The sequence below is a fragment of the Stegastes partitus genome, unplaced genomic scaffold (assembly GCF_000690725.1).
Source record: "Stegastes partitus isolate 25-593 unplaced genomic scaffold, Stegastes_partitus-1.0.2 Scaffold1965, whole genome shotgun sequence".
NCBI lineage: Eukaryota > Metazoa > Chordata > Actinopteri > Pomacentridae > Stegastes > Stegastes partitus.
The window spans coordinates 26,573-47,368 of NW_007579696.1; the positions used below are offsets into that span (position 1 = coordinate 26,573).

General features: G+C 43.1%; 2 protein-coding genes across 2 annotated transcripts in view; one reads left to right on the plus strand and one right to left on the minus strand.

Moving 5' to 3' along the window:
* Nucleotides 1-3,585, plus strand: part of mcrip2 (MAPK regulated corepressor interacting protein 2) — a 9,318-nt gene extending 5,733 nt beyond the window's left edge. Inside the window, exons 4-5 of the mRNA XM_008303250.1 lie at nt 891-998; nt 3,086-3,585. Of these exons, the coding sequence (XP_008301472.1) occupies nt 891-998; nt 3,086-3,156 (179 nt within the window). The 3' untranslated portion in view covers nt 3,157-3,585. The remainder of the gene's footprint in view (nt 1-890; nt 999-3,085) is intronic.
* A 187-nt stretch (nt 3,586-3,772) lies between these two features.
* slx4 (SLX4 structure-specific endonuclease subunit homolog (S. cerevisiae)) lies at nt 3,773-20,796 on the minus strand. The gene is made up of 13 exons (XM_008303257.1): nt 19,945-20,796; nt 19,134-19,341; nt 18,298-18,525; nt 17,822-18,063; nt 15,675-15,970; nt 13,924-14,146; nt 12,993-13,165; nt 12,425-12,571; nt 11,001-11,170; nt 8,476-10,670; nt 6,879-6,978; nt 6,367-6,660; nt 3,773-4,397 (listed from the first exon to the last, which is right to left on the minus strand). The coding sequence occupies exons 1-13, from the start codon at nt 20,369-20,371 to the stop codon at nt 4,028-4,030; spliced, it is 5,073 nt and encodes a 1,690-aa protein (XP_008301479.1). The 5' UTR covers nt 20,372-20,796; the 3' UTR covers nt 3,773-4,027.

Sequence of the window (20,796 nt, forward strand, 5' to 3'; positions counted from 1 at the left end):
AAAAAAAAAAAAAAAAAACTCAACACGATGACTTTTTTAGAAAACAGAATAAGTGGTAAAAGTCTGGAAACACAAATATCTTTCCACTAACTTTTCTTTCATCACTGACAGTTAGTAAAATCAGCTTCCATACTTGTTCCTAACTGTGTCAGAACCCTGGCGTCAACAAGCTATCTGCAGGATTTCAGAAGCGAGCGTTGCCTCCAGCCAGTTAAAACCTAACAATGATTAAAAATCGTGAGTCTGCACCATTCACCCCGTCTTCAGATTTACCCAGGGTGCACTGGCCAATAAACGACTATCTGTGTTGCTCTTGGACCGCTGCCAGTAAAGACTGCTTTGTGCTGCTCTTTTGTGTCCACAAAGTTCAGCTCAGGGTAGAAGCTTCACATTCATTCACTGCTCGCCTAAAGACAAACCTCCGTCAGACTCTGTCAAGTTGTTTTTAGGACCAAAAACCTGTCAGACATGTTCACTGTCACACAGGAAAACTGTAATTACAACCAGACATGTTTAGCGACTATTTCAGCCACCCCCCTGCACACATGCAGCTAGTTTAAGGGTATTTGTTCTTTATATTTGACATTTAAGTTACAAAGGATGCACAATCGGAAAGTAAATAATGTGTGGTGGAAAGTTTGTTTTAAAGACCCTTTGAGAGAGACAAAACCTTGAGGTTTATCTCGAGGTTACGGTGAAAACCTTCACCCCACGGCTGATAAAAACACACCACAGACCAGTCCAGCCCTCTCACAGGGTGGCCAGTCTACGTTAGTGTTTGCAAGTCAGCTTTAGAAGTGGGACGGTGCAGGTTTGAGCGTCAGTGAGGAGTTCAAAAATGCAATTAACTGGTTTCCCCATTGACTGAGTACACATGTTTGTTTTTGCAGTATGGCAGGAGGTGGAGCAGAAGCTGGAGGACAGAGACGGCGGTGAATCAGCCAACAGCCAAGGGCCTGTTCAGTACACTGAGAAGACCCCCAGTGCTGCGATGAAGAGTAAGAACCTCCAGTCACGCTGCTGTAACACTTCCGATGAGACAGCAAAGTAAATCTGCCGTCACTGAATCTAATCTCACTCTATGGTTTTATGGCGTCCGAACAGACAAACCCGCTTCCTGCTCAGTAACCTGCTGATCTTTGAGCCTCCCCGTGTGTTTATCACACTGCTTCTTTAAACCTGTCAGGGGGACTGAGCAGCTCCTCTCATCTCTCCGAAGGAATCGTATGCCAAGCGTCTTTTGTGGCGACTTTATCTGCAGCCAGAGGGCAACTGTTGTAACTGTCTGCTTTTATTTTTAATCAACCTTCGGTTAATGAGAACCCGACTATTCCAGATAAACCAGCCGCGGGTGCTGATTGTGTTTTTGTCTCGGTTTACACTCTCGCCTGTCTGCTCCGGTTTCCTCCATGTCTCTCAGGCTGGGTAATCTGACGGGTTATTTTTTTATTTTACTACAACAACTGAAGCTGTTGGCTCTTAGAAACTGGAGTTAAAATGTGAGTAATTAAACAATGTAGTGTGTTTTTAAACTCAAGTGACCCTTGGATTTTCAGAAGCGAGTTTTCTGGATCATCAGGCATTTGGTTGGTTGTTTTAAATATTTTTGGCATCGTCTCACATCGTCAGATCATCCTGCAGAAGAGAATGACTGGCTGCACCTCATTCTGCTATAATGAATGGCTTCTTGGTATTGTTGGCAGCGACAGTGTTCCTGCAAAGTAGTAGCAGGAGAAAGGTTTCGGCGGTTTGCAGAGAGACGAGCACCGTCATTAAAATAGACAATTCATCCAAATCCTCTGCAAAGCTAGAAATGTTCACTAAGGAAGGCTGCTGGTCTGGAGATTGTTGTAGATTAAGGATATACAAACGTCAACATGGTGGCACTAAATGGGTAAAATGTTCATCATGTTGGCTTTATATAATAGCTCTCAACACAAAGTACATTAAGGTTGGTAAGAATTTCTTTAGTTTTGCTGGAATTTTGTCGCAAACCAGGTATTGGACAGATTAAACGTGTCATAGCAATCCATCTAATAGTTGCTTCAGACTAAACCAAGGTGGTGGGCTGTGGGGGGACACGCCATTCCTAGTCGGACTCACCGGATGTAGACTGAGCCTGTCATTGGCTGCACATTTCACAAAACGTTCTCATTTCTATGCCATATCTATTTTTTTCTAACTTTATTCAACAGATTACAGGTTTGACAAAGAGAAAACGTCTACCTTGTCGCATTTTCACTCTCTTCAAGCAGATTTTCTTTTTTTTTTTTTACTGCAGTATAAAGTCCTGTACTTCTGGAGACGCAGTCAATCCATAGCTAGAGGCTGAGAAAACTCCAAAATGCGGTCAATGCAGAGTTACAGTTATGTTATAGATCACTTTTAAAAAAAAAATGAAAGTTGAATTTCTTTGAATATTTCTTTAAGAAAAATAGAAAAAAAAATCTTGGAGTGCACAACATTTTTTCCTACAGGTGTTACCAGTCCTGGGGAAAAAAGTGACCCTATGTACTCCTAATATTTTACCATTTTGAATTTGGTTCTATGCTTGTCTCCTCTCTACACTGTGTAAACACAGCCTGCAGTTCAGTCAGAAGGTCTGAGTTTTTGTTATGTGACTGTTGGTCCCAGCTGAGTTACCAAAGGCCTCTTGGTTGCACCAAGGAGCGAAGAATTTTTAGTTTTGTACAGATTGTGGTTAAAGCACATTGTTGATTTTTGGCAAAGTCTTAAATGGGGCAAATACAATCAGGTTATTTTGATGACATTCCGATAGAAAGGCACGTCACAGGATTAAAGTTGAAAATCTGATGATTCTGTTTTACAGTTTTTGATAAATGCTGGTATTTTGGCAGATTTTTTAAGGACAACATGTCTTTCAAACCCACCGGTGGGTTTTGGGATTCAGAGTTAAAACAGTTGTAACTATTTTTATGTGCACAAATCACCACATTGCTTTTTAAATGACTAACTTACTCATTCATGTGACAGTTTAATAGGCGATTGTCAAAACTGAATTAATCTTAGAAGGCGGATTAAGTTGTAATCCTTTGTCGCCTGTGTTGTGGTTCTCTCTGTGCAGACTTTGTGCCCATAGACCTGGAGGAGTGGTGGGCTCAGCGCTTCCTCGCCAACATTGCCAACCTGTCATGACTGGTTGAGGCTTCGAGCCGGGACACGAAGCGCCGCGTTGATGCTCCATCGGCGAATCAGGGTGGAAAAAAGGCGAGTCCGTCTCCAGGATCTGCAGTGTCGTGCGTAATTTGGAATCTGATTTGACGCCCTGTGCTTCACGCTGCTGTAGAGAAAATCTGGGTGCACAACACGAAACCGCCACCGTCCCCCAATGCAACAACAGCGACCTGACTGTGAACTCTGGACAGCATTGGCTTTGTGTCGAGCGGCTTTGGAGGACCCGTCTCTCTACTTGAATGACGTATCAGACAGAAGCTGTGAGATCTTTCTTGTTCAAGAATCTGCCTCCTTTCTCAAGTGTGCTCAGCTCTCTATGTACGTCTTTGCTGATCTTTGGATATAAAGCTACTGAAGAGGGAAAAAAGTAAAATGTTTTTCCAAAAAAACTTCCTGTGTGATGGGATTTCTTTGTAATTAATTCGGCCATATTTGGTCGTATTGCACCACTCACCTGGCTGGTTGTGTAGTACATCAAGCTGAAGATTACCTTTTGCATTATTAGATATGACATGAGATGACAAAGGTTGTATGAAACCTATTAAAGCTTTCTCTGGAATCATGTTTAAGTCGGCTATTCGTGACCACAGTAACATTTATCTTGTTTTATTTTCACAGTGAGCTTCATATGCAATATCTTATAAAACTTAAAATACAACCTGTCTTAAAGATACATGAGGCATATTTAAATAAATTTGAACCTGCTTTAACTTTCGCACCACATAATGTAAAATTTCCAATTTCAATGATATTTGCAAACAAACAGTCCAAGCTCTGAAGTAAAACCTGCCACCTTAAACCGTTTCCGGGTAAAACCTTGACAGTCAAAGATTCAAATCATGGCCGCAACAGCTTTTTTCCTGCTTGGCCCTCGTTCACCTGCTTTTGTCCTCTTGACCCGCCTGCGGCTCGGTGCCGAGTGGCCCGGCTTGGCCGTGGTGAAGGTGATGCACTGAGAGTCCAGGTAGTCCACCAGCTTGGCGGCACCGAGGCGGATCCCGGCCGCCTTGAGTTGCTGCTGCAGCTGGGACAGGACCAGAGGCTGGTACTGGAGGATCTGACTGTAGAGCTGAGAGTCAGACAGGATGAAGGAGCGCACGGCCAGGAGGCGATCCTGGAGGCGGGACGCCGCCTGGGAGGACGAGATGCCGCCGTCACTGTCAGAGTCGCCGCCGGAGGAGATGCACAACTCCGGGTTGGACCTGATGAAAAAGAAAGTGTTTAAATACTTCATGTACACAAAGGTATTAGAAAGCTAGAGCAGGGGGACATTTATGTGACAATATACAGTCACGTTATTATAAAAAGGAGGCTGAGAGGAGTTGTAAATCCTACTGTTTAGCCTTTGAAAAAAAAAAAAAAGTCAACGATAAACACTGAGCTGCAATTATTTTTTCACTAATCAACCTTGTAGCTATAAAATGAAAAACGTCCCAGTACCCAATGAAACTTATCCATACATCCTGTTTAGCTGGACTGACAGACCAAAACCCAAAGATATTCACTTCACAATGACATAATAGAGAGAAAAGCAGGAAATCCTGTTGGGGGTTTTTGCTGAAAAAGTGACATCTGCTGACAGTTTCTATTATATATTTCTACATACTTTGAATCTCTGATGTCACACAGTGGTGCCTCTGAGCAGACCCGGTGCAGTTTTGGGTTGTTGTAGAATTTGTAATGATGCACAAAAATTTGCTTTATGGCGGCATTTCGAGCCAACAGCATGGAAAGCTGCCAACAATGTAGACCTTTTACTGGGCATCTGGGATTGGTTCGTCTGCACAACTCACATCCATCCAGTTTCCCCGCTTCATTGTCTTTACGTGCCGTCTAATCTTAACAGGATTTTGCATCTTTAAAGTGAGAAATTTCTATGTGAATGTATTTAAATGTCTCTATTTCTTCTTTTAAGTACTTCTAAATCCTTTTAATGGGTTAATGACTGTCTTTAAAAAAAAAAAAAGGCAGCAAAACTAGTATTCTTTTTTTAAATTTGTCAGACAGTGACAAAGAGGCTGATCTCATTTCACCAATTTCAGCTTCCTCCTCTCTGTCCTCTGTCCTCCGGCCCGTGACCCGGAAATTAACCTTGGCACAGCGCCATGAAGGACGTCTTGTTTCCTGAAATCTACCTCGAGGACAGAGAATCACTTAATTCTAATATAAGTCACTTTGTATTTGTGTAGTACTCTTTTGTGCAGCATTCTTTTTTTTCCACTTCACTGCACATTTAGGTGCTAAACAAAAATAAAAATATGTGGCATCTGTACATTCCCAACACATTATGTTGTCCATTGAATTACAAGGAAATTCAAAGTGTAGTGTGAGTTATCATGAAGATTGCTCTGCTCATCCGACAGAAATCATTAAACAAAAGCTGTAACAAAACGATGGACGGGAGATGCAGTTGTGCCACAGCTCCGAGGCGAGGACGTCTAATTTAGTTCAATCCCTGTTGTATTGATTCCTCTCTTCTCACATCTCTGTCGGAAAGTACCGCGATGCAAGGAAAAGAGCTGAGGATGTATAAACTGAGAAATGAGGAACGGGCTGTGACTTTCCTCTGATCACCTACGCTGTGTATGAATGCACTGAGATTCATGAAATAATTGTTTTCATTGACATATTTTTAGTTTCTCGTTGTCAGAACTGATGTGAAGATGCTCAGAAATACGCTACAGCGTTACCACAGTGGTGTAAAGCAGAGGAAATTATTTTATTGTGATGTTTTCAAAAAAATGTACAAAAAAAGCAGGTGGGCTGTGAGACTAACTTCCTTCTCACTCTCCATATTCAAGAAATCTATAAAGACATCTTTTCAAAACTGCCTACAACTCAGAATTATTTTTCTTTATTTTGCTTGTCTTGTTGTGTTCTTACATACTTTGCAAAGTGTCTTTGAGTGTCTTGAAAAGCACTTTATAAGTATTATTATTATTATTATTACTATGACAGTAGATGTTTGAGGCACAAACATGAGCAAACGTGTATTCAGTACGCTGTAAAATGTGAAACTGTCGACCACACAACTCTGAACTATTTTAGAATCGTGGCTGCTGATCGAGCTGGAACACAACGCAGCCAGACAGTATTGATTCGAGCTCTCTGAAATTATGTCCTCAAGTGTGCAGTTATGTAACACCTGAGACAATCTACACACCCAAATACCTTTCAGATTCTTCGCTGGCTGCGGTTGAAGAGGTGTTGGAGCCCTGAGAGGCCGACAGCGGCTCTGCCTCCTCCTCTCTGTGCTGCTTCACGGGGGACGTGGCACTAAGTGCTCTGGGTTCTTTAAACTGGACGCAGGAGGCGGGTCTGCTGGCAGGAGGCTTCGTCTGAGCCGTCTGCACTGCAGGGGGAGCCTCATCCTCGGAGTCGGAGCTGACCAGCTGATGGGTGTACTGGTGGATCTCCTTCAGCTTGAGGATCATCTGGCGCTTTGGCAAAGGCCGAACACCGAACCTGCGTAGTGGAGAAAGTTGAAGGTATTTGTAATGGAGAGACAAACAAGCAGATGGGCGGCAGGAAAGCAGTCTGAGACACAGCAGAGCCAGACAGGTTAAGCTGCGACACTGGGGGAGGGAATCAGATAGGTTCCTCACTTAATCGCCTTGATGAGGAAAAAACTCTTGGTCCTTGGTTAACCTTTAAGCAGCAGAGATGAGAGCGAACCGACTGACCTGTTGAGCTTGTTTTTGAGCTCAGGTGTGTCCATGTCAGAGTAGTGCGGCATCGGTGTGATGGGCATCAAAGAGCGTCGCCTTTTGTTGCATATTGACACTAAAGAGACACAAGCAGAAACACACCGTTTGATCTATAGGTCTGGAATTGAACAGACGCATGCAGTGACAACAAATGCTGACAGCTCTTTAAATAAGTCCAAACTAACATTAGTCTATATAGTAATAAAACTGACTGACTTTACAAAGAAGTTAACTGAAGGCATAACTCCAGGTTAAATTGATTATGACTTAAGATGCACCCGGAAATGAAACAGTCATCACAAATGCTACCGGCTACCTTTGTTTCATCAACTTGTTGAAAAATTCAGCCCTGAAATTAGGTGCAGAAATAAAGGATATATTAAGAGCAGCAGTTTTTAAGCAATACAAGAAACTTAAAGTAGAATTTTATCCACAGTTTAAGCATAAAAAAAGAACAAAACAGTGATTGTTGTGCAGACTGCTATACATTTTTCGAATCAAATAAATTAAATATTTGGCTGATTATTTTCTGCTCTGGTGCTCTGATTTTAGACTTGGTTTCTGCATATGAGGCTTAGGGCTGTCACGATCATGAAATGTTAACTGATGAATAACTAGTTATAACTATATAACTACTATACAAATAGGCATGCTAACAATGTTTTTCTGGTCATTTTACGCCTTGATTAGTTTTAGCAACTAATCGATAAATGAAGAAAATAATAGTTTCGCCACCAATGCATGTGCTGAAAAATGATGTGGAAATTTTATTTTATTTTTTTTTAATTAGACAATTCAGTTTTTATATATGGCAATAAAAAACATTACAGCTCAAACCACTGCAATGAGGTAATAAAGTAACAACTGTGACCTTGTGCTAAGCTATCGGCCTACACCAGGGGTGTCCAATCCTGGTCCTCGAGGGCCACAGTCCTGCATGTTTTAGATCAGGGGTGTCCAATCCTGGTCCTCGAGGGCCACAGTCCTGCATGTTTTAGATGTTTCCCTCTTCCAACACACATGATTCACATGATCAGGATCGGTATCAGGCCTCTGCAGAGCTTGATGATAAGCTGATCATTTGAATCAGGCGTGTTGGAAGAGAGAAACATCTAAAACATGCAGGACTGTAGCCCTCGAGGACCAGGACTGGACACCCCTGGCCTACACACTGCTACATGTTAGCCTCTGTGTACCTCTTGTCTCCACAGGTACAAACTTGTGAATGCAACAACTCTACAAGTATGATGACAACTTTATACTTCCATCAGAGGTTGCTCTATAGATGATCTGAACAGAGTCTAAAGAGTAAAACTATTTTCTGATGCTTTCATAAGATATAGAGATTTTAAGATACAGAAGTCATTACTATTCTTAGGTGAAGAAAAGCTAAGCTAGCTATACGTGTGTGTGTGTGTGTGTGTGTGTGTGTGTGTGTGTGTCTGTTTTCATGATGTTGGCCTCAAACTTTTTGCAAAGTGTAGTTTTACAACATTTGAGATCTATGCAAGTAAATTACAGAAAAACTAGATTAACAAATCACAAGTACGGTAGTTAAAGTAAAACTGCTTACCTGGGGTTTTGAGCTTGGCAGATGGGTTCACCCTCTGAGAGAGAGGAAGAACCTCCTCTTCCTCCTCTTCGTCCTCCCAGCTGTCCCATATTTTGGAGTCCAGGAGGCCTTTGTCAATCTCCGGTGAGGTCCGTGTGTTGTGGTGAGGCGGTGGGGGGGTGAAGGAGGGGCCTGGATGCACCTGGAGGCTGCTGGATGGTTGCTGACCTTTAGGTGGAGAAGCATTAGTCACGCTGTGGTTGCTCAATGACTGGATGCTGCGTTGCCCAGGGCTGGATCGGTCGCTGTCCTCCAGCCTCAGACTGAAGCAGCCTGGATTGGCGTCCACACAGGCGTCCAGACCCCACGAGTCATTGAAAGCTATGGGAGGCTCGTCCATGTCCAAGAAACTCTGCTGGAAACTCGACTCTGCACCATCTGCCTCTTCGGTTTCTCCTTGTGCTTCTTCCTGCTCTTCACCACCCACGTCTTTATTGTCTCTTCCTCCTTCCTCATTTCTTACTCCCCTCCTCGTCAGCTCAACCCCTGTGTTGTCTCCACCACTGGACTCGACAGAATGTTGACTTTGGCTGGAGGACCTGCTGCGTCTCTTTGAACTTTGAAGGCCGCTGTGAGAGGAAGAAGAGGGTCGCCCTGAGGGGTCGGACAAAGGCGAAAGATGAAAGCTTGCCAATTCTGTTTTCTCTGGGCTTTTTGAAGATGCTGACCTCTGCTCATCAGGGTCAGTGTGGAACGGGGAGGCAGCGAGAGGGACAGGAGGCTGGAGGAGGTCTGTATGAAAGGGAGTGCTGCTGTGAGGCTGGGGCTGCAGGTGGAGAGGGGTGTGCTGCTTTAAGGAAGGTTTGAGGCAATAAGATGAAGTAGGTACGGACAGGGGAACTGAAAAATGACTGCTTTTTTTAGGAGAAACTTTGTTTGGACTATTGGAGGTGTGAAGCGCGCTCTCGCTTGGTAAAACCGGAGAAGAGAAAACAGAAGATGAAGGTGGGGAGGCGTCACCTTTAGGGAACAGCTGTGTCCTGCACATGCTGCTTTTGGTCTGAGTGGAGCTGCTCGAGGTGCTTCTTCGAGTCTGGACTGGTGTGGACGGGATCAGCCAGGAAACCTCTGGAGAACATGCTAGTGGATCACCAGGACTTAACTCCAGACTGCCTGACTCTTTTCTCCCCAAAGTAGGCTGATTAGGGGGAGAGATCTGCTTGGATTTGATCTCTGTGTAGCTTGGAACGCAGGGAGAACATGGCGAAGGACTGCGAGAACCAACAACAGCAACATCCACCTCCATCTCCTCGCTGGTGTCTGACAACACTATGAGCTCTGGTTCCTCTTTTTTCTGAGGTGAATCAGGAGGTGGAGGGACGCAAATACTATGAGGACCTTGACTTTCTCGCTGCAAAGGCACATCGTGTTCAGCAGCATCTTCTCCCTTATCTCCATCAGCGCCCAGGTCAGCCACTGGACCAGGGGACAGACCCGGGATGGGCAGGTTGGACGTACTGGGTGGAGGACTGAGGGAAAGATCTTCCACTAAACTTTCTGAGGACTGGAGCAAAGTTCTGACAGAGAATTTGGATGATGGTTTATGAGGAGACTTTTGTTGTTTGGGTCGAGGTAGGTGTGTCTTTGTGGGACCAGAGGTGGAGGCTACAGAGGAGTGATCTCCTTCTTCGTAGACGCCCCATGAGACTGAAAAGAGACGGTTGTAGCTGCGATCCAGGCTGAGGTCTTGCTGACGCTCAGAGTTGGCCTGCAAGTTTTTTCCACAAACGTCTCTTTCGGGTTCTTTAAGTTTTGTGAACACTGCATCGCCATCTTCTTCCTGATCTTCCCTCTCCTCCTCCTCTTCCTGGCTGTCTGTCTCCTCCCTCTTCTTCTGTGTGGCGGCAAACTCGTAGATCTCCTCCAGCTCTTCCTCATTCACTTGTTCCTCAGAAATCTCTCTGTCATCTGATGTGACCTCGTCGGCTTGACGTTCCTCCTCCAAACGCCTCTCTGCGTCCGTTCCTTCATCCGAATCCGCCCCGTCGTCATCTTTATCCCCTTCGTTCCACATGGAGCGGAGGAGCTCCAGGAAGGCCTGGTCTGTTTGGTTGTTGATATTCTCCTCCTGGTTCACATAATCTGCCTCGTCTCCAAGAGCTGCCGTCTCCTCTTGGTGACACTGACAAAGCTGTTGCAGCTCCTGCAAGTCAAACCTTAAACACAAAACAGAGAGGAGTTGTCACAACACGATCTTTCTTCACAAATTGCAATATATGTCAGAAAATTCCAACAACACACAATGATTTTCTGTTATTTACCTATAGAATGGCAACTTCAAAGGTCTTGGGTCAAATAGATTTGATTTAACTTAACGTCATTGTTAAAAAGCACAGGAAGACCATGTTATAATTCTGTTTATAAGACCAAATGTGGATTGTATAAACAACTTGAGCGAACATAGAAATGTAAAACTGTAACTGACCTGAAAGTATCTCAGAGTTTCTAAAAAAAAATGCTCAAAAATATCAGGCCTTCAGACTAACCTGGATGCCAGCTCCAGCATATGAGGCTGCAGTGATGCTGGGATGGAGCAGTGGGCTGTGTAGAGGTACTGCAGCAGAGTGAACACCGCCTGGCCGGGGACGTCGCTAATCAACACCCTCTGAGCTGCAGGCGTGCCTTCCTCCTGTACTCCAAAACCACTTTCATGCACCTGTGAGAGGATCGAAGAAGGAGAAAATGAAGATGCAAATCGAGCAGAAGGGCTGATGGCATGTCTAAGCAACGAGGTTTTAATGTAGAAGTGAATTATCATATGTATATGATTCTAATCTAATACACTTTTTAGTCAAATTCAGTGAACATCTCCTCACACTCCAATAACTGTTTTTCTGAGTGTGTACCAGAAAAAAAAAATCTGGTGTTTGTGCACAGCTCCGGCTCTGTAAATGGAAAACAAAGGGGCTCGGATCGATCCACACAACACTTCCATCTTTCCCAGCATGTCCTGTGTATGGCCGAGCTCGAGCCCAGGATAGGGGGAGTACATACATAAAGAATAGTAGGAGGTACAGTAAATCTGACACATGCAACTATGTAAATATGATAACTAGTCAAATATCAGCAAATGTATTTCAGAATAGCAGATTTTTCCTTTTAACACACCTCAGGAGTACATAAAATGCCACACAATACACTTTCCATTCCTCATGCATTTTAAAATGAATTTAAAGCAACTGTATGCGACTTGAGACGCATTATGACTGATTCACATTGTCCCTGTAAGGTCATTGAAACAGATGATTTGTGTGTAAGTTAATCTCATTCCAAACCCTCTGGTCATTGATTAAACCCCTGAAAACTCCCCTTTGTGTATCAAAGTTACATATTTAGAGTTTTTTTCCCCATCAGAATAATCCCATTCTGCCTTCAAATGGCTTAAAAGCAACTCTGTGATTTCTTCCCCTAGAATGTGCAAATTTATGACATCCGCACTCCATTCGCTCTAGCTCAAGCACACCAGCTCACCTAAAACTCTGCTCAATCACTGTAAAACTACTCCATACTACACAATGATAGGTTGCAGGTGAATAATGATACAGAAAGTCCCACCACACAAATGTCAGAATTGTTTGGGTTTTTTTTTAGGTTTGTTACATATGAAGCCCCTGAAATCTGAATCTATATTTTTGAGACCATCATCAGCACACAGCAGTTTCAAGATAGACATGCTTTGATATGGTATTGACTGCTTGTTTTGCTCGTGATATGTCAAGAAGGTAAAAAGCATACTTTTTTACTTGAAGGGATCTTTATCTTTAACTACTCTACTATTCTAATTATGCTACTTAAGTCATCCTTAAAGCAAACCATGGAAACATATCAACCTACATATCTATGGATCCCTGATCTAACAGTAGCAGGCCTTTGCTTTGCAACACATCAGCAGCAACAATAACTGTTTTACCATTTCAGCCAGCAGGGGGCAGCGAGCGTACACCATGAAGGAATGAGCAAAGTAAATCTCTCCACTGTCCACCTGGAGCTGCACATCACTGAGCTGAGGGTTGTTCACCATGCTGCTCAGGTCCGACGCCAGCCTGGACAGCGCCGCCTACAGGGGAAACACAGCACACTGAGGACGGCGGACACTCTGGACGAGATGCGCTACGGCATAATGTATGCATCATCTCAGTTTGGAAGCTCTCTTTAAGGTGGATCGTTCAGAGATCAGGGAGAAAAAGCTGACCAAAGCACAACAGACATCACGTCATACAACTAAAATGAGAAAGACATCACTTTCATTTCTGTGTTTCAAACTAATACGCAGAATCTAAATGGTGAAATCAAATACGTTGAAGAAGATGCATCAGTTTACTTTGTCGGACAGTAATGGAACAAAAAGGAATGAATGAAGGCAAGACAAAAGAGAAGGTACTGACAAGATCTGGTCAGACACAATAGATGGAAATATGAGCATTAAAAACCCAGAAGGGAAATAAGAATTAGAACTATGTTGTAATGAGATGTCTTACTGATTGGCGGCTGCCTGTTTCTTTGACTGCTCTTGGCTGATCAGTCGTCCTCGTCGCTCGGCTATGGGTTTCCTCCAAGTTTGTGTCGACCTTTTCTGGAAGGAAGCCGCTGACACAGAGATCAGCCTGCTCCTCTGTTTCCTCCCGGATGAAGCCGCTCAGACGAAGGTTGTCTGTGGACACAGTGATGATCAGGACCAAAATGTGAGGCCAAGTAAGCCTCTACCATTTAATACTGCAGCAGTGACACATCATTTCAAGGGTTTAAATACTGCGTTCTTCTTAGATGAAAACTATACCAAAGTTCTAACCAGAACAGATGAGCTCAAAGCGATTTTCATTCTGATTTTAGGTGCTTCCTCTTTATAACAAAACACTGATAAATGTAATTTATAATAAGCAAGGTTTCCCTTGTGACAAGTGTAGCTCAGAAGATGCTTCTGCTAATCTTTCATTGTGATAAACACTAATAATGTTACTATTTTCACAGGGCAGAAATTCTAATAAAAATGAATCCTACGTGCTAGTATTCCAAACAAGTGGATCATTTTTTAAAGAAAAGAATCAGCACAAGACTATTTAAACCTCACTGACTGACATGGGAGGATGTGGGGGCGAGCATTCAATATATAACCACAGCGATAAGAGCAATCATTTTATAAGAAGGTGACTAAAATTTACTAGCAAACTGAACAAATGCCAATTTTCTCTGCTTGTTGATCTAAAAGCAGGAACTGGTTTATATTTTTTTTTTTAATTATTTTCACAAATTTGACTTTAAAGTAGTGCTTGTATTTCAGCACATGAAACAATACAACGTAAACAAGTTTTATAGCTTTTTAATAGGAAATATGAACCATTTATTTGGGTGAACATCTACTTTTCCCCCACTGGCAGGGAAATGTTTTAGAGTAACATTTGTGTGTTTTACCTTTGCCCGTGTATCCACACTGTGTGAGGGTCATGCCGTCTTCAGCCAGCTCCATCAGGTCTCGGAGAGCCTGGCTGCCCACTGGAGTGGAGAGAGCTGGAGAGCAGGAGGCTGTCCTGGATGGAGATGGCAGGATGGAGGCCCTGGTTCCTGAGAGAGGAGTTCCTTCAGCCACAGAAGACTCTGTCGGCTTGTTGGTTGTGCTGAATGAGGCTGCATTAGTCTTAAAGTGGAGGAGAACAGCATTGGTTTAACTCAGCTCTGATATGACTGTGATTTTAAAGTCCAATATTAAACATCAAGCTCATTTTCTACTTCAAGTTTTTCTACTGCTTATTTTAAACAATAAAATCCTTCTAACAAACACACTGAAAATAGCTACCCTTGTAAAGTTAACATAGACACTGGCCTTAGCTTCAGAGAATCAATCACATACAGCATTGCTAACATACACTGTGAGGTAGCACAATATATAAATCAAAATTGCAAAGATACTAGTGATGCACTTTGTAATTATACAAGTTCATATTTTATGCTTTTGCGTTGGGAGACAACTATTGTCAGTGTCCTGGCGAAAGAACTGATCCTGAGGTACGTATAAGGAGTTTTGTTTGAATTAACGCAACTCGGATGTGAGATGAACTGTTGTGCTGCACCAGAGACGTCACAAGAGACTCGTCACTTAGGGAAACAGAAATAGAAGTCGATGGGAGTGTTCCATAATGCCAAAGATGGAGGTTGTTTGACACATGTCCTGCCACCCTCCCCAAAAAGCCAATTGTCTGCTTTGTTACAGCTGAACTACAAAACAACAAGCCAATTGTGTTGCACTGACGCAAGCATGGCATTGTGAAAGGGTCCGCATGCGTTGAAAAGTATGGCCCGTGGTTAAAAATGTTATGTTATTTTGAGGAAAACTTTTTGGACAGTTCTAATCAGAATTGACTGGCGACTCTATAAATGCAGCTTTTTCGTCCCAATGACCATTGAAATCGCAATCAAGGCTGCTTCTTCACTCGTTTGCATGTCATTTGGTCTTGCTAGCCAAAATAACTGCTGTGGGGGCGTTACCAGGATAGCTGAAGAGTGAGACTTTCCCATAAGAACTAAGAACTGCCTGCAGTGCATGTAGGTGGAGACAAATGTGGATGGAGTTTTGAAAAAGTGAACTCTGGACTGAAGGAGTTGTGCAACCAACTGTAAAAAGCTGCAAATTAAGCTGAAGATAATGTACAAGGATGTAAGTTGAACAGAAAAAAGAAACACAGGAAACATATTTAATGGACAGAAATTTGTTCGAGAATTTCTTTTTTAAAAGTAAAAACACCAGTGCAAAATGAATGCAGCTGGCTGTACAGTCCAAAATCAAGCATCATAATGCCTTTATTGTGTGATTTTTATATCATTATGGTGTTTAATTGGTATCTTAGCAAAATCAGCTTTAAGGCCAAGGCCCACATTGACAATAACTATGACTTTAGACGAGGAGAATAACATTTTGATCAACTGGCAGCTGTTACAGACAAATAACAAAACACAGCATCTGTCTCTCACAGTTTCAGACTCTTCGTATGTTAACCTGCCCAGTGTTATTTTTAGAATAGACCAGAACTGCTCTCTGTCTCAAAGGGCATTTGATTGTAAAAATTAACAAAAGCTTCACGTTTAGTCTGATTTCAATTCACAATTCAGTTCAAACATGACAGAAACAATACAATAAAGTGTGCAAAGGTGTCTTTGGTCTCTCTCACCGTTACTGATTCCCGGGTTGTGAAGAACTCCCTGAGCTCTGGAGTATAGAAATCAGACGCACAGGTGGAGCCTCCGTCCTGCAGCGTGCTTTTCTGCCAGAGGGGGGCAGCACCACTCCAGCCGGGCAGAGTGCTGGGGCAGAGGGTCGGGGTGGGGGGCGAGGGGGCCCGGCTGCGTAGAAGAAGAGAGGAAACGCGTTCCTGCAGCCTCGTCAGGGCCGCCTCAGCATCCTGAACCAGGAGGAGCGGAGGAGGCCGAGGGATGGCACCCTTCCTCTTCTTTCCACGGCCCTTACCTGCACCAGAAAGGCAGGTGTGGAATACATGTGAAAACCCATAAATCTGCAAACGCATTTGAGCATTTAAAGCATCTATTTTAACCTCTGCATATTTGAGTTGAAAGCAACTCACTGTCATCTAAAACCAGTTATTTAAACAACTTGTGCAATACGGTTGTTAAAGGTCAAACAGAGCGTGGTGCGTACACGGCTGCAGGCGCTACCAAAGGTAACATGCAGAAACATTATACACAAACTGTAATTTTAAATATTTGTTCCTCACTGACAAAGACAACATGCCAAGTGCCTCTAGGACAACAGTTTCCCAGTTTAAATAAACTTGCTTATTACAAGCCTGTGTGAAAAAAAAACTTCCTCTATCCTGTGGAAGATGACTCGTAGTGTGAATGTTGCCATGAATACTGCGGATGGCTTTAGCAGTAGTTTGATCTCTATTCTGTTGTGTGTGAACAAGGAGATGAGGCTGCAGAAATGTTTACTAAATGAATTATTTGGACGGGATTTTTTTACGTGAGTGCATCAACATCAAAAATGAAATCATGCTTTTTTTGACAGTGAGCCGTCTGGAATCTTTCTCATATGGTGTATCACTGGTAAATGCATCCAAAATAGCTTTTGCTTTGGATGCCATTCAGACTGGGCTTTGCGCTCGTCTTACAGAGCTCTGTAGTGTTGATTTAAATGTTCAAACAAATTCTTGCCTCATGTAGTGGCAACAACTGCAAGACTGCCAACACAGTATCCATTTTTGGTCATCATCCTTTCTGTAACTGCACTATTTCTGTACCACTAATGCTGCGTTGTTGCTGTTTTTTTCGCAACTAAATTTCCCTTGTCAGTGTTTCTCTCCTCTTCCTTGCTTATTTTGCTGCGCACATATGGAGCCTGCATTTCAAAAAAACTCAATACCTTGTAATTAAACACTTGGTGTATGCTAGAACCCCTTAATCTGAGTAAATAATGTTCTATCAGACAGACTTATCTTGTAGATTAGTCATGAAAAATGAGAACTGGGCGAGTTTTCGTTTTTTATCAAGCAGCAAAAAAAGCTGTAGCATGATGTACTTGAGCTGATGTGTCAGAGTTCACATCGTGTTTCTTGTGAACTGTGACTATTGCACCTATGCACACTGTAGTATTAATGCTGATACGATACTGTGTATTGTGCAGACCACCAAAGTGAAATAATCTAATTAAACAGAAAAAGTAAAGTCAAGGGGAAGCTATGAAGCAGGTAGGGTTACAACTAAACACACAAGGTATCAGAGTTGATGTGGATGAACCAAAATACAATCAGAGAAGTTTAAACTGGGGCTGCAAGGTGGCGCAGTTGGTAGAACTGTTGCCTCGCAGCAAGAAGGTCGCCAGTTTGCGTCAGGGTGAGGACACCTGGAACTTTCTGTGTGGAGTTTGCATGTTCTCTCCGTTCTCCGGCTTCCTCCCACACAGTCCAAAAACATGTTGAGGTTAATTGGTGATTCTAAATTGTCCGTAAGTGTGAATGTGAGTGTGCTTGGTTGTCTGTCTCTAAGTGTAGCCCTGTGATAGACTGGCGACCTGTCCAGGGTGTCCCCTGCCTTCACCCTAAGTCAGCTGGGATAGACTCCAGCCCCCCCATGACCCTAGTAAGGATTAAGCGGTGTATAGAAAATGGATGGATGGATGGATATAAAACTGAACCCAAAAGGACAAAATATTTAATAAAACCAAACTAGGGATTCCGACTTTGTGTAAAAGAAAAAAATGCTGTTTAGATACAGTATAATACTTGGGTTTTTCTGTCTCTAAAGTCACTAAAATGCATGCTTTTTATCTCGACAAACACATGTTATTAAGACATTATCGTACCTACGTCTGTCCTCCGCTTCAGCAGCGGATTCATGGAGCTGTGAGAGGCAGCAGTCTCTTGTTGTAGCTGCCTCTCGGCCTCCCTCTCTCTCTGCTGCTCCTTCTCCCGCTCCAGCAGGGAGGAGGACAGAGCCAGAGCCACCATGGTCTCTTCATCCATAGGCTCAGTCTTCTTCCTGGGCTTCTTCCTCGCTGGGAGGCCCGGCTCGGACGGACCTTTCCTTTTCGTGCCCACATTCTGTCTGAAAAAAACAAACAAGGGCTCGAGTGAGGTTTTATTTCATTTTAAGTACTAAAAAACAGATGTTAGTTATGTAGGTAGAGTTTGCCAATCACCTAAGTTAAGCAAATTCTTTCTGTTAATCAAGATTGCATGAGAAGGTGCATCAGATATTAGGAATCAACTATAAGCTTAGAAGTGACAGTATTATGGTTCTTTCTTGTGGTTTGACTGAGAAGTTCTGAGGTTGACTCACTGTGTGTTAGCAGTGGTGGCGCTCTGGTTCTCCTCAGCTTGTCTCTGCACAGCCTGCAGCAGCACAGCCGGAGAGACGCCCATATCTGAGGAGCAGCGTTTCAGGTGGGCCGAGCGACTCTTCTGGGATTTGAACTTCTTGCCACAGATGGGACAGTCGGGGACGCTGGGAGGTGGAGGAGGAGCTGGAGCAGGTCCTGGAGCGCTCTCTTCACTCTCATCTAAACACCTGCAAAGAGGGGATTAATCAGAAATATTCAAGAGTTGTAGTTTAGAGAAATTCAACGCACCTTTATTCGTCAGTTTTGGGTGCAGTCAACCTTCTCCGTTACAAATTTTAATTATTTGAGACCAATTTCTCACATGTTCTCCATCATTGATGCTTTCCTTTCCGGTAAAATATTTCTCATTATTAATAAAGACCTAACCGATTCAGTTCATCTCATCGGTAGTTCAAAATGCAGGAAGGTATTCAGTTTACAAGTATACATAATTACATCCTCACATCCGAGAACCAGTACATGTTTGTTACTGTAGCTTGATAAGGGACTGAATTGACAATTAGAGGAGTCATTGCTTTATACTCTTACTAATCATTCAGTACACCACAAAACATACATTAATACAGTCTAATTCTAACAATAATAAAACTTATTAGAAAGTTACCTGTCTTGTGAAAGTTCTGATATTTTGCTTTACAGTCTGTCTGAATTTGTGCAAATCATTCATGAGGCCTCAGTGTGTGTCCACCAGTTTATTGTTTAATTATTGTCATTTTCCTGTTTAGAGGTACATGGAGTTCCACTATCAGTCAAAAATGAATGCAAATGTTCAGACCTGTTGAGATGCTGTGTGCGCCCTCCAGGTGTCATGTGGGATAAGTCTTTGTGGCAGATCTGACAGAAGAAGAGGCCTCCATCCTCCAAGTCCACCGTCTGGGCCTCCGCTGCCTCCCTGTCCAGCTCCTGCTGCAGCCGCAGGGCCAGAGCCTCGTCACTGTCCGGGGGTCCTGGGTCGAAACCAGAGCTGACAGACTCTGAAGTACCTGCAAACAGAAGGGAGGCGGTGTATACTGTGGTGACATTTTAACAGGCTATAACTGGTCGAAGTATTGCTGCAACATAATTTGTGATCCTAATCATGAAGACCACTTTTGTAAAAGTAGTGACAAAGCAGGCAAGGAGGCCATATTTTTCCCTACTGCTTACTGGCTCAAGGATACAGTGGGGCTGAATAATTAATCAAATTAAAACCGAAATTGCAATCTGAAACAATGCAAATAGCAAATCACAAAGGCTGCAATTTAGAATATACGTCTAACAGCACATTTGACGTAGTATCTAAACTGTTGTGTGACTGGTTTTACAAATATATGTTACCGTCTTCGTATGACAGCTACGCTTTTTCATGGTATTGCATGTGTTAAGGTCCAACACTGAAGGCTATGAAATGACTGCTGGTTAACATGCCGTCTTAATAGGCTGCATTTCAGTCACATTTCATATTTGCTTTGTCAACAACAAAATATAGAAAGAAGCAAACAGATGTAAACACTAGCCTCCCAATAATATTTACCATAAAATCACAGTCATATATTCTCCCCAGCCCTTGGATTCAGTATAAAGCATTGATCATCATGTCAACTCACCTTGTTGCTCTGCAAAAGGAGCACAGTCCTGGTTTGTTGGCTGGATCTTGTCTGAATGCACCATCTTTTGTGGAGTGACTCTCTTGAACTGCTGCATTCTGAGAAGTACTTTGTCTTTTGCTCTTTGGCCTCTGTCAGTTCTCGACCCTGCTGCTGCTGCTGCAGGAGACGCCACCGATGACCCAGCATCTCCTGAGTCATGTCCAGTCCCTCCACTGTCCACATGCTGTTCTGTTAAAGCACTTACAGGTTGGGTAGCAGACTGGGTATCTTTTTTAGTATTCCTCCTCCTCTTGTCCCTGTCGCTTGTTTGACTGCAGGCCTGATGTTGTGCCTTCTTTGGCTGACTGGGCTCGCCTGGTTTCTTACGGACTCGTTTGAGCAGCTTCGAGCAGAGATCTACAAAATCCTGGTCCGAGTCGTCCATGGTGATGTGCCTTTCCTCACATTAAACAGATTATCCAGCATGTTCCCAGCTGTTATGATCAGCCTGCACAGACAGCTACTTTAGACAAGATGTCCTCTGCAACTGTTTAATTTGCATGTTAGCAAGTTTTGCGCGGGTACTGCATCATTTAACGACAACAGCTTGAATGCAAACTAAGATCTGGGAAATTAGGCTCACATTGGGACAATTTATTAACACATAATGTGAAAACGTCCGTTGGTAGTAAAAACTATCAGCCAGACAAAAAGCAGTGGCCAGCTAGCTGCTCATGCTAACACTTTCTTCTTACCCCAGGTTTCATGAATTAGCGCTTTAGTTTTCCACCTCATTGCTTCAACAGTCTCTCGCCAAGGGACTTTCGTGTATTTCAAACTATAAGTCGCGTTATTAGGTAATTATATGGC

What these genes read in the sequence shown, in the direction of transcription:
- slx4 (XM_008303257.1), bottom strand. Translation starts at nt 20,371, where the DNA reads ATGGACGACTCGGACCAGGATTTTGTAGATCTCTGCTCGAAGCTGCTC. An exon ending in GCCACCACTGCTAACACACA is followed by an intron (nt 18,064 to 18,297) that starts GTGAGTCAACCT and finishes TGTTTTTTTCAG; the next exon opens with ACAGAATGTGGGCACGAAAA. An exon ending in GTGTGGATACACGGGCAAAG is followed by an intron (nt 13,166 to 13,923) that starts GTAAAACACACA and finishes CTGTGTCCACAG; the next exon opens with ACAACCTTCGTCTGAGCGGC.